Source organism: Micromesistius poutassou (assembly GCF_964030765.1).
Source record: "Micromesistius poutassou genome assembly, chromosome: 16".
Classification (NCBI taxonomy): domain Eukaryota; kingdom Metazoa; phylum Chordata; class Actinopteri; order Gadiformes; family Gadidae; genus Micromesistius; species Micromesistius poutassou.
Window position 1 is genome coordinate 5,293,335 of NC_140286.1, and position 17,441 is coordinate 5,310,775.

Below are 17,441 nucleotides of genomic sequence, written 5' to 3' on the forward strand. Positions count from 1 at the left end.
AAGTGGAACCGTGTGTGGATCAGGTGGACTCTGGGAGCAAATATCCACCAGTGTTATTTTCTCTTTCTTTCCTAGCACCAGAAAGCTCTTACATCAGCCCTGGTTTCCTCCCTCTTCCTCTTCCTCTCTCTCCCTCCCTCTCTCTCTCTTTTCCCCTCCCTCAGATGAAGGGGTCAGTAGCCTTCGAGGAGGGCACAACGTGAACTCCCGGGACCTGTGGAATATTCCCCGGGACAGATGAAGACAAGAATATTTCACCAAAGTAAGGCTTCACATTTCTACGTTGAATTTATTTTCTCAGCTTTTCCCTGCCCCTGGGACCGTCCTAACCTGATGAGTCGGTGGTTTTACTTTAGACGGCCAGGGAAGTCACGAGCGTAACTTTGTTGGGAACCCAATGTGAAATGTCAGCAGTCAGCACTGCTGTAAACTCTGAGGGGAAAGTGTCACGCTACCGACGTAACCTGGTGGTTCAGTGATGTTAGGCTGCTATACCATGTCTTGATAAAGTGACCATATTATTTTCATCATTCTTCAGCACTGCCTCTATATTTACAGCCGACATTCACCCTTTTTGAGTTCATTCCTCAGAGCAAACCGTCCTAAAGCCTTGTTACTCCTACACTTTATGAATCATGAATAATACTTTTTTTTAAGACAGGACCACACAAAATCTACAGGAGCAGCACATTTTCTCCCTCTCTCACTGCCAGTATAGTTTTAACTCTCTCTCTCTCTCTCTCTCTCTCTCTCTCTCTCTCTCTCTCTCTCTCTCTCTCTCTCTCTCTCTCTCTCTCTCTCTCTCTGGTAGAGCCAGTATAGTTATAAATCACTCTCTCTCTCTCTCTCTCTTGCTCTCTGGTATAGAGCCAGTAGAGATATAACTCACTCTCTTTCTCTGGTAGAGCCAGTAAAGTTATAACTCACTCTCTCACTCTGGTAGAGCCAGTATAGGTATTACTCACTCTCTCTCTGGTCTCTCAGTGCTGTGGTCGTGCAACGTCCCCCACGTGACCAAGTCAGCCCCAACACAACAACACTGTTACTAGTGTTCGGCACAGCGCTGCTACTCCACTCTGCTCTCCTTCCCTTTTAGCCTGTAAAACTGACCACATGTCAGACTGTAAAGGACTGTTAGCTGGATGCTAGCTGGCTGCTCTGCGATGCTCTATGGAGCATACCTGAACGTACTGTAGGGATATGAGCAGGCCTCTTCCAGGCTAAACAAACTGAACGCTCATACCACAGATACTGTGGTGGGAGTCACATACACACGCTCACAAGGAGGGCTGTGTGTGTGTGTGTGTGTGTGTGTGTGTGTGTGTGTGTGTGTGTGTGTGTGTGTGTGTGTGTGTGTGTGTGTGTGTGTGTGTGTGTGTGTGTGTGTGTGTGTGTGTTTGAATAAGAGAGTGATTGTGTGTGTGTATATGTGTGTGTGTGTGTGTGTATTTGTGTGGGTAAGAGAATGTTTTGGTGTACATGTATTTGTGTGTGTGTGTGTGTGTGTCCGTGTGTGTGTGTGTGTGTGTGTGTGTGTGTGTGTGTGTGTGTGTGAGTGAGTGTGTGCATGTATGTGTGTGTACGTGTGTGTGTGTCCCTGTGTGTGTGTGTCTGCGTTGATCAGAGAATGTTTGTGTATGTGTGTGTGTGTGTGTGTGTGTGTGTGTGTGTGTGTGTGTGTGTGTGTGTGTGTGTGTGTGTGTGGATCAGAGAAGGTTTGTGTGTGTGCATGTGTATGTTTGTGTGTGTGTGTGTTTGTGTATGCGTGCGTGTGTGTGTTTGTGTCACAATGGATGCCATCAGCATCCAGAGAATGCAGCGTTGCCTGCCGCTGGCGACCAGGCGTCCTTCAGAAGGAACCCCGCTGTGATGATGAACAGCAGAAGGTGGAATGGCCATGGAAGTGAAGTTCATGTTCGGGTTCTTCGGCGACTGCTGTGGCCTTCTGGGGGAAATAAATGAAAGAGCTGGACCTTCAACCTGTCTTTCTTTTCAACGGTTTTGATCAATCTTTTGTTGTTCTTGTTCTCTTTCTCTGCAGACAAAATTGATTTACACGAGTAAACATTTCAGGGTTGAGCTGTGGCTGGAGGGCTTTTATAGAAATGGTTTAAGTTAAGTCTGCAGTGAAAAATAACTTTTTTTATTTCATATATGAATTATATTGTATTACGTATATGGCTCTTTCATTTTTTATAAGTAATGATTAAACAACTTTTATATAAAGAAATTGTCTTCTACATTATACATTGAATATCATTTCTATTTTTGTATGATGTAGGAGTGCAGCTCCCGGACGTCCGATGAAGGTCATGGGGGTCGTGCAGATACGACATCACTTCCTGCTCATGCTCCTGTCTGCCGTGGCGAGGTCACAAGTCAACCCAGGTATGCTGAGACACTTTCACCCCAAAAGTCTTACAGTGAAGTCTTCAGATACGATGTCATGCCTCAGAAGTCATGAAGGAGCTGGCGGGGGGGTTAGGCACGGGAAGATGCCTTCTGGTAGTCCGCCAACAACGGGGATCGAAACCCAGGACCTTTCGGCTGGGTGTCTATAACACCGCCCCACTGTGAGGCTGCACTCTCTGCACAGAACATAGTGACTTACCTTGCCATCATGTCAATTTCATGAATGCTTTCTCTGTGTGCCGCGGCCTGAAGGCAATGTTTACCAGAGCAGCTCCCCCGTCATGAATTAGTCATGATGTAATTACTCAGCTATCAGCCCGTTTGGCTACACAATTGAAGGCTGTTGTAATGTTTTATGGGTTCATGAATGTTCACATGAATGAGAATGAAAGGAAAATTGTGTTGGGTGGGCTCTGTGTGTGGGTTTATTAGTGGGTTAGGGTGTGTGTGTGTGTGTGTGTGTGTGTGTGTGTGTGTGTGTGTGTGTGTGTGTGTGTGTGTGTGTGTGTGTGTGTGTGTGTGTGTGTGTGTGTGTGTGTGTGTGTGTGTGTGTGAGAGAGACAGCATGTATGTTCCTGTGTGTATGTGTGTTAGAGAGACAGAGTGTATGAACGTGCGTGTGTGTGTGTGTGTGTTTGTGTTTGCGTGTGAGTGTGTGTATGTTTGTCCAGTTAACCTGCAAATAGCTTTGAAAACAAGCAGCTCTTTCACAGGCGGGAGCCTTGAGAGGCAAAAAAAGTAAAAGTTGGAGGTGTAGCGATGATGGAGAGGAAGAGTGAGCGAGCGTCTGTGTTTACTCAGAAGTGTGTGCGTGCGTGTGCGCGTGCTCGCGCATGTGTGTGCGCTCAACAAAGCGTAGGAGACGGACACAGCGTGCTCAACTCTAGCGACGCGTCACAGCAGAAACAACAGGAGCAGCGGCAGCAGCTGTGATCCGCTTCAGCAAACATCAAAGCCCCAGTTTAGCCACCACATCCCACCTCCCACTGCACACCCACCACCTCCCTTCCCGTCGTACAAGGGAGGAGAGTCAAAAGGCCGGTACAAACCTTAAAGAAGGCTGAATACTGACCTGTGTATCTCTCTCATGCCTGCGTTTAGGAAGTGTCTGTGTGTGTGTGTGCCTGCATGCGCATCTGCGTTTGTGTGTGCGTGTAAGGAGGATGGGGGGGTGCAGAGTGTGGGCCCAGGCGGTGTGGCCACTCCTGTCTGGTTCTGCTGGCCTGGCACTCACACACTGATGCCTCTGTTGGAGTGCGGGGGCCTCAGGAGGGGCCTTCAGGAAGGGGCCTCCGGGGGGGGAGGGAGGTGGAGGGGGGAGGGGGTGGAGGTGTGGATGGGGGTCGATGAGGTCCGAGCAATTTAGACTCGATAGTATACACAGCGACACTGTGTGTGTGTGTGTGTGTGTGTGTGTGTGTGTGTGTGTGTGTCTGATTTGTGTACCATGTCATGCGCACAGGTAGCTTGGGCCCGAGGATGCCTGTAGGCTAGATTGTCTACAAGTAGACAGGGAGATGTTTTACATTTTACATTTAAGGCATTTAGTAGACGCTTTTATCCAAAGCGACTTACAACGGTTAATACACACCGACGGCGGAGTCAACCATGCAGGGCGACAGCCAGCTCGTCAGGAGCAGTTAGGGTTAAGTGTCTCACTCAGGGACACATCGACACTAGGAGGAGCCGGGGATCGAACTAGCAACCTTCTGGTTACAAGTCAACCTGCTCTACCTCCTGAGCTAAGCCGACCCCAATGACCCCAACGACAACCCCACCTTAAACTGGGAGTTAAACACCCTTAACCCGAGACTATCCTGTCCCATCACATCAAAATATATATCAACTGTAATACTTTACAATGTGGGTACATTAATTAACCATTAATTAACATTTGGTGTTAATTTGATCATAATGTGTGTGTGTGTGTGTGTGTGTGTGTGTGTGTGTGTGTGTGTGTGTGTGTGTGTGTGTGTGTGTGTGTGTGTGTGTGTGTGTGTGTGTGTGTGTGTGTGTGTGTGTGTGTGTGTGTGTGTGTGTGTGTGTGTAGAGATGTGTCGCTATCCCCTGGGGATGACCGGGGGTCAGATCCTAGACGAGGACATCACAGCCTCCAGTCAGTGGTCCGAGTCCACCGCCCCCCGGTTCGGCAGGTATATCAATAATCATATCAATAATCATATCAATGATCATATTAATAATAATATAAATCGCTGCGAACTCACAGCACATTGAGCTTTTGTTCTGTTCCCTCCGATTAAAAAAAAAAAAAAAGAATAATTCATAATCTGAAATTGGATTGGAAATGGAATTGGAAATCATGAAATGCTGGTGAACTTACTGACATATTTATTGTATATATATGTGTATTGACTTTCATCGCTGTGCTGCTTCACTCCCCCTTTCCTCACTTTATATTTTTTACTCACCTTTTGAATGGATTTCTTTTCTTACTTTCTTCTCACACATACACACCCCTACACACACACACACACACACACCCCTACAAACACACACCCCTACAAACACACACACACCCCTACACACACACCCCTACAAACACACACACACCCCTACCAACACACACCCCTACAAACACACACATACTCCTACAAACACACACCCCTACAAACACACACACACACCCCTACAAACACACACCCCTACAAACACACACACACCCCTACAAACACACACCCCTACAAACACACACACACCCCTACAAACACACACACCCCTACAAACACACACCCCTACAAACACACACACACCCCTACAAACACACACACCCCTACAAACACACACACACTCCTACAAACACACACCCCTACAAACACACACACACCCCTACAAACACACACACACCCCTACAAACACACACACACCCCTACAAACACACACTCCTACACACAAACCAACCCCCCCCGCCCCTCCCCTCAGGCTGGACTTCGACAACGGGGACGGGGACGGCGCCTGGTGTCCGGACGTGATGTCGGAGGCGGACGGGCGGCGGCAGTACCTGCAGGTGGACCTGCGCTCGCTGCACTTCCTCACGCTGGTGGGCACGCAGGGTCGCCACGCCGACGGCATGGGCAACGAGTTCGCCCAGCGCTACCGCATCCACTACAGCCGTGACGACACCCACTGGGTGGCGTGGCAGGACCGCAAGGGCCAGCCGGTGAGCAGGGGGCGCCCAGTTTCTACCATATGTGTGTAAAGAGGTGATGCGTGGTGTTTGATGGGGCTTCACATCAGTGGGTTTATTACCGCTGTTTGTACTGGGATGTGGGGTGTGGGGGGGAGGGGGGGGGGGGGGGTAGGGTGGTGCAGTGGTGAGGAAGTGATGCCCAGCTGAAGAGTTCTGGGTTCGATCCAAAATGGCTACAGCCTCACCTGTCCTAGGGATCCCAGAGGCGTACCTGCTAACTGCTAACACTAGCCCTGTGTGTGTGTGTGTGTGTGTGTGTGTGTGTGTGTGCATGTGCGTGTGCGTGTGTGTGTGATCCTGCAGGTGATCGAGGGCAACAGGAACCCGTATGACGTGGTCCTGAAGGACCTGGAGCCCCCCATCGTCGCGCGCTACGTCCGCTTCATGCCCGTCACCGACCACTCCATGATCGTGTGCATGAGGGTGGAGCTCTACGGCTGCCAGTGGCTCGGTCAGTCAGTCAGTGTGTGTGTGTGTGTGTGTGTGCGTGTGTGTGTGTGTGTGTGTGTGTGTGTGTGTGTGTGTGTGTGTGTGTGTGTGTGTGTGTGTGTGTGTGTGTGTGTGTGTGTGTGTGTGTGTGTGTGTGTGTGTGTGTGTGTGTGTGTACGTCGTGTGTATGTGTGTAAGCGTGTGTGTGTGTGTGTGTGTGTGTGTGTTTATGTATGTTAAAATACTGCAAATATGAGTGCAAACATGTGGACTAGACTAGACTAGAACACAATAGAAGAGCATTGACTTGAATTAGACCTGATTAAGTATTGGAGACTACACTGCATTGCAGTATGCCAACAACACAATACAGCCTGCCATCTCACCACCCATCCATCCAATGCAGAGTGGTAGTGGATGGTCGATAGAACAGGTGCATTATGGGTAATGACATGGTGAACCGCAACCCGCATCGAACAGGAATCCATTAAGCACATAACGTATGAGCACCTGCTGCCTACAATGCGTCCTCACGACAGCTCCTGAAGAGGTGTTATTGTGTTTGTCCTTGTGTCCAGACGGCCTGATGGGCTACAGCGCCCCCGAAGGCCACCAGATGATCTACCGGGGCCTGGACGTCTTCCTCAACGACTCTGTGTACGACGGCATCGCCTCCGACAGGTCTGGTGTGTGTGTGTGTATATATGGCTGTGTGTGTGTGTGTGTGTGTGTGTGTGTGTGTGTGTGTGTGTGTGTGTGTGTGTGTGTGTGTGTGTGTGTGTTGGAAAATGTCATGCGCTGCATCAGCATGCTTTATACCTGCAGTAACAAAACCACAGCCAACACCACAAAAGCACCATTACAATGCTCATATATAATATATGAATATCTTAATTATGAAATACATCTCATGTGTAATTGTCATATACATTTAATGCATGGTTCTATCTGGCTCCCTTGTTAATGCCTTGCATCAATACTGCCACGGTAATCGGTCTGATTCACTCTCTGGGCCATTCCCATGCTTAGACGACATGCAGTCATGGTACTGTGAAGGATAGTCTGGTGCTATGTTGTGTTTGACACCCTCCCAATGGTAGAGGAATCAATCCCCAACACTAATAGTAAATATATATAATGCAATTTCTGTATAATTGACAATCAACCCTTCTACTATATCAATAAGACAGTTTGCCTCATAACTGGCTTCATAACTGCCCCCCCCCAGACTCACCAAGGGCCTTGGGCTCCTGACAGACGGTACCTGGGGCCTGGACGACTTCCTCCACAGCCCCATCTACGGCATGTTGCCTGGCTACGACTACGTGGGTTGGACCAACCGGAGCTTCCCCCGGGGCTACGTGGAGATGGTGTTCGACTTCGACCACGTCAGGAACTTCACCTCCATGAAGGTCAGAGTCTGACAGAGTACCTGGTTCCTGCACCTTTTTCCGACCCTAGGGACCCAAAAAATAAAAAATGTCACAGTGTCCTGGGGACCGGACCTTAGAAAACGCTGTGTCTCGCACACCAGAATTGTTTCTGAATTGCTGGATCGCATGGTTCAAGTTTGAGATCATAGTTTAAGATTGTAGTTTAAGAAGTTCTGACCCAGAAGTTCGGGTGTTAGAGACCCCAATATTTCAAGTTTGAGATCATAGTTTAAGAACCACTGACCCAGAAGTTAAGGTGTTCAAGTCCCGGCTGAAAGGTTGTGGGTTTGAACCCCATCGATTTCACGGTCTCCCTGTTGTCATCCTCGAGCACCTGCACATCCGTGGCGATAAACTCTAGCATAGAACAATGAAAACAAAAAAAGAAGAGGACTCGTTCGTAATGAGTGTGGGAGGGAGGCCTGTACTTAGGTCTGTCACAGCGGTCGGTGGTTGGTGGTGGTTGGGCCCGTGATGGGGGTGGTGGTTTGGAAGTCTCTCATTAGAGGACTGTGACACTGAGCAGGGGTCGAACGAGGTGAGATCCACCGGGAGAAGTCGAAGAGGTGTTGTTCCTCCGCGCACGGAAAAGTACTGCCTAGGAATACGCGACTGCTGCAGGCCGCTGCACTGCTGGGGAGGCTGCTGCTGCTGCTGCTGCTGAACTTCATCTCCCTCTCTCTCCCTGTCCGTCTTCCACTCACATCTGTTGATTAAGCAGATGCTTTTATCCAGAGTGATTCGCACAAAGTGAGAACCATCAATACAAAGCGATTACTGTTGGAGCCACTTCAAGTGTTAAGTAGCTGCACGGCCGCGCTTCCAGCTGCAGCCAGATGCTCGGTCTCTGTACACAACCGCAGAGACGTTGGGTTCATGGTCAATTGTTAATGCTAATCTCTGCTTGTTTCTCTGGCAGGGTCTCTCCAGGTCTGGGGGCTTTTGTCTATACATTCACCGTGACTGTTCATTTGTTTGTCGTTTATGATGTTTGTTTTTGATATATTTGCTGCGACTTGCTGCCAGGGTTACAGGTTTGATATGTTCACCGTTTGGGTGTTTATTTATCTATTGTGTTGTCTGATAAATTCACATTGACTTGAATCACTAGGACTCCCTGGTCTCCTGGTTGTCTCTCTCTATATCCACGGTGATTCCTGGTTTGCCTCCTTGTTGTCTCTGTCTATATCCATGGTGATTCCTGGTTTGTCTCCTTGTTGTCTCTCTCTATATCCATGGTGATTCCTGGTTTGTCTCCTTGTTGTCTCTGTCTATATCCATGGTGATTCCTGGTTTGTCTCCTTGCTGTCTCTCTCTATATCCATGATGATTCCTGGTTTGTCTCCTTGTTGTCTCTCTCTATATCCATGGGGATTCCTGGCCCATGTCTCATCCGTTTCCACGACGACGCAGGTCCACTGCAGCAACATGTTCAGCAGGGGGGTGAGGCTCTTCCGGCAGGCCAGCTGCTTCTTCAGGTCGGAGGCGGAGTGGGAGGGGGACCCGGTGGCGTTCAAGCCCCCCGCCGACCGCGTCAACCAGGGGGCACGCTTTGTCACCGTGCCCCTGGGGGGCCGCACCGCCAGCTCCATCAAGTGTCGCCTCCACTTTGGTGACCTTTGGATGCTGATCAGCGAGGTGGCCTTCCAGTCCGGTGAGGAGAGGGGGAGAGGGGGAAGGCGGAAGGGGGGAGGCGCAGAGGGGGGGAGGCGCAGAGGGAGGGAGGGGGGGAGGAGAATGACAGGAGAGGAGGGCGGGAGGGGGGAGGAGAATGACAGGAGAGGAGGGAGGGGGGAGGGGGAGTGAGTCAGGAGAGGAGGGAGGGAGTTGGAGAGGAAAGGACAGACAAACAGAGAGACAGAAAGAGACAGAGAGAGACAGAGAGAAACAGAGAGAGACAGAGAGAGACAGAGAGGGCTGAGTCACGGAGATCTTAGTTGAAACCCTTTTTACGAGGACAACTTTTATTACAAGCCAACTTTTTTCTCTGCATAAACAAAATACTAAATGATGTACCAGTTGTTGTTATTGAACATAAACAGTTTATGAGAACTGAATCTAATTTGAATGATATTGTCCTCGTGAACACAAAGGATTTGAAATGATGTACCTGCGTGTTGTGAATAACTTGATTTGCCCTGATGTGTTTAGACAAAGGGCCAATTGAATACCGAATCTCCTCGTTTAACCTCTTTCTTCATTCGTTCGTTCCTTCCTCTCCTTCTCTCTCACAGGCTCGGCGGTGTACAACACGTCTCTGACTCCTCGTAAGCGTGGACACCCAACAAATGCACTCCCAGGTCAACAGAAACAGCTTGGATTTAGGAATTGGACAGTAACGTAGATCATGAAACAGAGGAGCATAATATAATACTAAATAATATATAGAGCAAAATGTCCAGCTGGCGTAGAGTGGCTGTTCATTAAGCTGTGGAGAATGTTAAGTGTGTTTACCGGTGATGTATATTATGCAACACTTCTATGATAATATGAACGTGTTTACAAGTGTCACTGTTAAGCACTGCTGGAAGATAACCGTTAGCCAAACTCAACTGGTTTTATGGTTAAACAGCGCTCCCTGCTGGCTGTGTTTATAACTACTATTGCCTTCATGGAAATAGATAACCCTTGTAGGTCATACATTTTGGCACACCGGTATATGTAGATGACGTCATACTAGAGGGAGCAACATCTTAGCCAAAAATTTATATTATTTACATTTCTGTTGAATTCCGTGTTTCATGTGTGATTGATTAGGAGAAGACCCCACCCACAAAGTGGACGACAGTAACACACGGATCCTGATTGGCTGCCTGGTGGCCATCATCGCCATCCTGTCAGCCATCATCGTCATCATTCTGTGGCGACAGGTGTGGCAGAAGTTGCTTGAAAAGGTATTATATTGAGCTACCGCCACTCATCAATGTATTTCCTGTCTGGGATCAATAAAGTCGGCTACTATCTCATCTGCTCTGTACTGTGGCTCACTTCCTGGAGCACTCATTGCATCACAGCTGGGGATGATGCCGGCTTTAGGCCACAGCTGGTGATGGCCCTGTGAGAGACAGCACACCAGCTCGTCATGAGCCTTTAGGAGTTGGTTTCCGTTCTCAGGAAACCCATGAGCAAGGCAACCTAGATCTGGGGCTGGGTGGAACCGAGTATGGAACCAGCGACTCTCTCGTTGTCTTGGCAGGATGACACATGCTCTTTCTTCTTTATTTTCTTAGATAATTTTGTGTTTTCGTTGTCACTTAATTCCTCTGTTCTACTTTGACTCTTGAGCTGCTGTAACCAGTGCATTCCCCCGGCTAGGAGACAGAAAGTGTCTCTCATGTTATCCTGTCGATAGCCGCTAACGCTATGCCTCGGCATGTTTCCGTCCACGTGTTTCGTCATTTTATTTTATTGTTTATCATTGCTTATTTTTTTTTCCTTTTTCTTTTACTTCTTCGAAATAAAAATATTTCTCAATTCAATTAAATTTCCCTCAAGGCGTCGCGGCGCATGCTGGACGACGAGCTGACGGCCCGCCTGGCCGTGCAGACGCAGGCCTTCTCCTTCCTGCGCTCCTCCTCCTCCTCCTCCTCCACCTCCTCTTCCTCCAGCGAGGTGGAGGAGAGGCAGGGGGCGGGCGGGGGCTCCAGCGGCAGCTCCACCTACGAGAGGATCTTCCCGCTGAGCGCTGACTACCAGGAGCCGTCCCGACTCATCCGCAAGCTGCCCGAGTTCGCCCAGTCGGCCGAAAACCTGGGTGAGGGGTCCGCGCATGTAACCGTGGCGACGGGGCTGGCGTGGTTGTGTGGTTGTGTGCATGTACCGGTACATGGGTGTGCGGTGAGGAGGAGTCTGTGATTGAGGGACCCTGAGAATTAATAAGACACAAATTGCAGGTGTGTGTGTGTGTCTGTCTGTGTGTGTGTATGCCTGTGTGTGTCTATATTAATGTATGTTTGTATATATATATATGTGTGTATGTGTAAGTGTAGTATATACATAGTGCGTGTGTGTGTGTGTTGTGTGTGTGTATATATATATAAAGAAAGACAGACAGACAGACAGATTATGTGGCTAAGCTTGTGTATGTGATGTGATATGATGTGTATTGTGTGTGCGTGCGTGCGTGTGTGCGTGAGTGTGTGTGTGTGTGTGTGTGTGTGTGTGTGTGTGTGTGTGTGTGTGTGTGTGTGTGTGTGTGTGTGTGTGTGTGTGTGTGTGTGTGTGTGTGTGTGTGTGTGTGTGTGTGTGTGTGTGTGTGCGTACGTGTGTGTTTGTGTGTGTCGATATATATGTGACATGACACATGACCCCCCCCCCCCCCTACGGCTCCCAGCGGCGAGCCGTAGCTCCAGGCTGCTCCTGCAGCAAGCCGGGGGTCCGGACGGGGCCCCCCACTACGCGGAGGCCGACATCATCAGCCTGCTGGACGGCCCCGGCAGCGCCTCCTCCTGCTCCTCCATCGCTGCCTTCAGCCTCCTGGCCGGCAGGGAGGTGCCCGTGAAGGAGTTCCCCCGGGACCGCCTCTCCTTCCGGGAGAAGCTGGGGGAGGGCCAGTTCGGAGAGGTAACGGCTGGACCTGACCCCGCCTCCACCCCCGCGCGCCGTCACCTCCAGGACCCCCCCGAGACCGCTCGCTGTGTGATAGTGTAGTGGATCCATGCGATCAAGGGGCAGGTTGGAGTTTCACACTCTCACGAGCCACCCAGTAAGACGGCTGACTAACCGGCTCATAAACATCAGATTTGGCCAAAAATATGTTGTAAAGTGCAAAACAAAATGCAAGAACTGGCATCACGTCAAATAATACATCTAGTTACCATATTGACAACAGGAGCAACTTTCAATATTGGCTGCTCACTGGCGTCGTTGTAACCCTTGTAAGCATATATCCTTGGAGTTGCAAGGTACACTAGTTGGAACCCATGGGACTGAATGTTAAGAAAAAGATAAAGGCTGGCATTTAGATTTTTTCGAATGAGAGACATATTATGTTGAGAGACCTCACTGGTGGGAAGAAATGACGGGACGAACGGTGGCTCAGAGAACGGGTGGCTTTTATTTTGAAACAGGTGCACCTGTGCGAGGCGGAGGGGATGCAGGACTTCCTGGATGAGGATGCGTCCGTTGAGAGGAGCCACGGGGGGTCTCCTCTGCTGGTGGCCGTGAAGACGCTGCGCGAGGACGCAAACAAGAACGCCAGGTTCAGACGTCGTTCAGCAGCTCTGCATGTTATTTCCTTTTGGTCTCGCCAACCCCTTGGTTCAAAGGGTTTTACTATCAGATGTGCAGTCTAACATGGTCATTCTGCACATTTCCCTTCTTATGACAAGGCAAGGGCTATTCAGGGCACCTCGGTGGTTCACCGGGTAGAGCGGGTACCATCAAGGCTTAGTCCTGACCGTAGCAACGCGGGTTTGATTCCTGCCCGTGGTCCTCTGCCGCATGTTCTCCCCTCTGTCTCCCATAGATTCCTGTCTATCTTGCTATCATAAAGTATTAAAATGCAAATATAAATCTTAAAGGCAAGGGCCATTCAGCAGTGTTTCATGTGTAAACACTTAAATAACTGTGTTTTAGTTTTGATATAGTTTATAACTCATCAATAACGTCTCAATATAACGTCTCAATGTTTATAACATTGAGACGAGCCTATCTTGTCCGTAACGTCCTCTGTTCTCATCCCAAACTGTGTTCAAATTCAATAATCCTTTGTCACGGTTTATGATCCCTAAGGACTGGCTCACGTCCAAAAACAATTGAGCGGGCCGGCGCCTCCTCGCCACTTGGCTCACCACTTAGCCCGATCCCCGACGAATAAACCAATGACATCCCAATAAACAAAGCAATGAACCAATCATGCGTCAATAAGTGACTGCGTTCCAGGAACGACTTCCTGAAGGAGATCCGCATCATGTCGCGACTGAGGGACCCCAACATCGTGCGTCTGCTGGCGGTGTGTGTGGACACGGACCCCCTGTGCATGATCACGGAGTACATGGAGAACGGGGACCTCAACCAGTTCCTCCACCAGCTGCAGCTGAGGGAAGGCCCCCCCACAGAGGAGGCGGAGCAGGAGGAGGTGGTGGGCAACGTGGTCAGGTATGGCGGTGCATGTGAACCATCTGTGTCCGAACATGACCTATTTTGGATGCATGCCAGCTAAATCAGTCTAGAATGAACCAGGGCTGTGTGATTCAGCGAAATTCCATTTTTGTGTCAAACGTACAAAACACGAATGTAATTTGTATAATTCAGAACTTTTTTGGTCTATTTTTTTTCTTCATTAAATGTCTTATATACATTGCAGAACTGCTGGATACATAGTTCGATCTGAGCATTTTATATTTGAACATTTTGTGTATTTTTCATACACAAAAAACTGCATCATGTTTTCAAACTGAAAAATAATTGTTTGAATAATCATCATGATTTCAATATTGACCAAAATAATTGTGATTTTTCCATAATCGAGCAGCCCTAGAATGAACCCCCATGGCCCCCTCCGCCTCCTCCCTCTCCCCAGCTACAGTAAGCTGATGAGCATGGCGGTGCAGATCGCCTCCGGCATGAGGTACCTGTCCTCCCTGAACTTCGTGCACCGAGACCTGGCCACGCGCAACTGCCTGGTGGGCCGCAGCTGTACCATCAAGATAGCCGACTTCGGGATGAGCCGGAACCTGTACCGCGGGGACTACTACCGCATCCAGGGCCGTGCCGTGCTGCCCATCCGCTGGATGTCCTGGGAGAGCATCCTGCTGGTGGGACGGGGGTCTTCTGGGTGGGGGGGGGGTGGCTTTAATATGAGGGCTGGGTGGATGGATCCATAGGTGGTTTGAATGTGAGGGGTGTGTGGATGGATGAATAGATGTGTTAATGTGAGGGGTGGGTGGATGGATGAATAGATGTGTTAATGTGAGGGGTGTATGGATGGATGTGTTAGGCCATACATATAGGACTACATATTATATATTCTGATGTCTAATCAGAATGAGACCACAGACATCAATATTTGAACATTCATTCATATTAAATGTATAGTTGAAATACATTATATTATATATATATAAAATATGTATTATATTAAATTATTTCCTTGCACCAACACACATTTCCAGTCCATCTAGTCCCCCCAGAGCAGGCAGGCAGTGTAAGCTATGGTGCCTGACGCGCGGCCCGCCTGTGCCTGCAGGGTAAGTTCACCATGGCCAGCGACGTGTGGGCCTTCGCCGTGACGCTGTGGGAGATCCTGACCCTGTGCCAGCAGCAGCCCTACTGCCAGTTCTCTGATGAGCAGGTCATTGAGAACACCGGAGAGTTCTTCAGGGACCAGGGCAAGCAGGTGAGGGGGGAGGGGGGCTGGACACACACAGGACCACTGCACCCTTTCACTGAGCTCACTCCAGCTCACAGGTCCCATTGGTCTATGCTACAATACTATGAGGTCATGTTCCGTTTAGATTGGACTCATAACTGGACTACTACAGATTAAATGTGACATATTATACCACCAGGTGTGAGTGTGATTAGCCATTACAAGCCGTTTTGAAAATCTGCCTCTTCTGACATCACAAGTGGGCGTGTCCACCTAGATGTGTGACGGATAGATGAGCAACGTTTGCTACAGTCCACTGGCTGGTAGACTGATCTATCTGTCATACTTTGGATGTCAGAAGAGGCAGATTTTTAAAACGGCTAGTCACACCTGGTCACCTGGTCATAGCTAATCACACCTGGTGGTATTATATGTCACCTTTAATGTGTAATGACATTGAATTAACTTGATTGTAATTCATGCCGATCACAACCTGACTATATGACACATATCACAATATGACCTGACTATATTGATGTATTGATTGATATCAACATACCAGCTATAACTATTCAATAAGCACATGCTATTATCAATGACCCTGTACTCCGCGAGTCCTGTCAATGGGTTGCCTTCAGAAGCCATAAGAGCAGTTCACGTCAACGTAACGGTTGTCTTGCACACCAAACTGATTATCTGTACACAAAATGCAAATAAGGCTGCATCGACCTAGCCTGCTCACCCTGTTCGCGCCTGTTTTCATCTTTAACGTGGTATGATTGTATCATAAATGTTGTCTTCTTGACGGACTCTTGACAAAGTATTTTGAATTGAACGGTGACAGGTGTATCTGCCGAAGCCTGCGTGTTGCCCAGACGACGTGTACACAGACCTGATGCTGAGCTGCTGGAGGAGGAACGCCAAGCAGAGGCCGGGCTTCCAGGAGATCCACGGCCGCCTGCTGGAGAACGCAGCGTAGCGCTCTAGCTAACGCGTAGCGACTTGTACTATTGTAGATTCCTAGAGGCTTTGACTGTAAATAAGAATATACATGTAAACTATCACTGCTGTTGTGTAAATATTGCCTTTCCTGTTTAGTTTTTAAACCCTCTTGCTACCCCACATATGCACGATTTCTACACCCAGGTTAATTTTTCATCTATAGGCCTACTTGTCATATTTGGTTGTATGTATTATTTATTAGAAATTATATCAGACTGCTTGTACAAATGTATTGTTGCTGTTGCTGCCTTTATCTTTTAGATATGTAAGTGTAGAATAGTGACATTAAATTATATATATATATATATATATATATATATATATATATATATATATTCCTTTAGAATTAGTAGGCCTACTGTATATTTTTTATTTTTTAATTACTTTTAGTAAAACTTTATAAAGGATTTGCTCTAAATGAAAGTTTCAGTGTGTATCTTTTCGTGTATGAAGAGAAGACCCAAATAAAAAACATACAAAAAACGCTACGACCCTTCTGTTGCCACCGAACCACTCGGACAGTGGAAAGGTAAGCAGGTAAACTAGAGCAGAAGTGAACGGGCCTGGCTGTTCTCTCAACGAGGTAACGACTAACGACTGCGGCCTGCGGGAAGGCAGAATTGGACGTCCAACCACGCCCACATCCGGATTGGAAGGTCCAGTCCCGCCCACATCCAATACCTTTACCGTGCTTCATTGAGGGCGAAACTTGCTGCATTTACGAGACCTGCGAACTGTAGGATTTCGTTTTATTTTGGACTGTTTGGACGCCCCCCGTAAATATACGTATTCTTCACATATTCTTTCAGTGAGCGGTGATTATTTGTGAAATTGTGCAAACGACAGCCTTTTCAATGCATTTGAGAAAGGTGGTAGCATATAGTTAAAGCTCTCAAATTGACGCTCGTCTGAGAAGCAGAAAAAAATGTCAGCTTCGGCTATACTTGCTAAAATAAACAATGACTCAGGAAGCGAGTCCAGTGACGAGTCCATGGGTTGAATTTGTTATTACCCAGTGTGCACATAATAGATTAGCCTTGATCAGCTCCTTACAGATTTTGCACTGGAGCACATTGACCCGGAGCGGCCATTGACCGTCGTTGTACACCGGCGACGGTCAATTTTCATTTTGAAAAGTGCCTGCTCGGTGCTGAGCCGCCCCTACTTCCAGTCAGTGGTGGTGGCCAGTTAGGTTGGCCAGGGCAGTCAGGTTCCAGAGGTGGCCACGGCCACCACTGGAACCTGCAGTGGGCCCAGGAGGGAATTCCAAAGGTAAAAATGCTGCTTGAAGTAATGTGTTACTGTAAAGTATTTTACTTTTCTACTGTTATCTAGTTTCTCTTTAATCCACCCTATCAATTACTTTTCTACTGTTCTGGTCATCTAGTTTCCCTTTAATCCAGTTTCAATTACTTTTCCCCTGTTCTGGTTATGTAGTTTCCCTTTAATCCACACTGTCAAATGACTTTTCCCCTGTGCTCTGCTTTACAGACTCCTAATGATGGCGATTCAGGGAACCCTCTGGGTCTTTGAGGGACGCCCGAATGACCTTTTTTTTTTTTTTTGACCTTCATGCCCCGGAGCATCGGAAGTACTACAATGTGGTGTCCCACGGTGGCCCTGGGCCCAGGTCCATTAACAGGGC

General features: G+C 48.4%; 1 protein-coding gene across 2 annotated transcripts; it reads left to right on the forward strand.

Annotated features, from left to right (window-relative positions):
• The first annotated feature begins 181 nt into the window (after positions 1-181).
• On the forward strand, positions 182-16,094 carry ddr2b (discoidin domain receptor tyrosine kinase 2b). Of its 2 annotated transcripts, none has more exons than XM_084480848.1 (17): positions 182-262; positions 2,282-2,388; positions 4,463-4,565; positions 5,353-5,590; positions 5,924-6,071; positions 6,628-6,730; positions 7,278-7,461; positions 8,896-9,136; positions 9,717-9,782; positions 10,240-10,376; positions 10,978-11,236; positions 11,816-12,045; positions 12,552-12,682; positions 13,366-13,581; positions 14,006-14,240; positions 14,672-14,821; positions 15,639-16,094. In XM_084480848.1, exons 2-17 carry the CDS (start codon positions 2,304-2,306, stop codon positions 15,771-15,773), a joined length of 2,661 nt encoding a protein of 886 aa, XP_084336974.1. In that variant the 5' UTR covers positions 182-262; positions 2,282-2,303; the 3' UTR covers positions 15,774-16,094. The 2 variants fall into 2 exon arrangements, with proteins under 2 accessions (XP_084336974.1, XP_084336975.1); XM_084480849.1 differs by having other exon boundaries at positions 9,717-9,749.
• The last annotated feature ends 1,347 nt before the right edge of the window (positions 16,095-17,441 follow it).

Coding starts and splice junctions, on each gene's coding strand:
- ddr2b (XM_084480848.1), top strand. CDS start 2,304: ATGAAGGTCATGGGGGTCGTGCAGATACGACATCACTTCCTGCTCATG. Junction 2,389..4,462: donor GAGGTCACAAGTCAACCCAG/GTATGCTGAGAC, acceptor GTGTGTGTGTAG/AGATGTGTCGCTATCCCCTG. Junction 12,046..12,551: donor GGGAGGGCCAGTTCGGAGAG/GTAACGGCTGGA, acceptor ATTTTGAAACAG/GTGCACCTGTGCGAGGCGGA.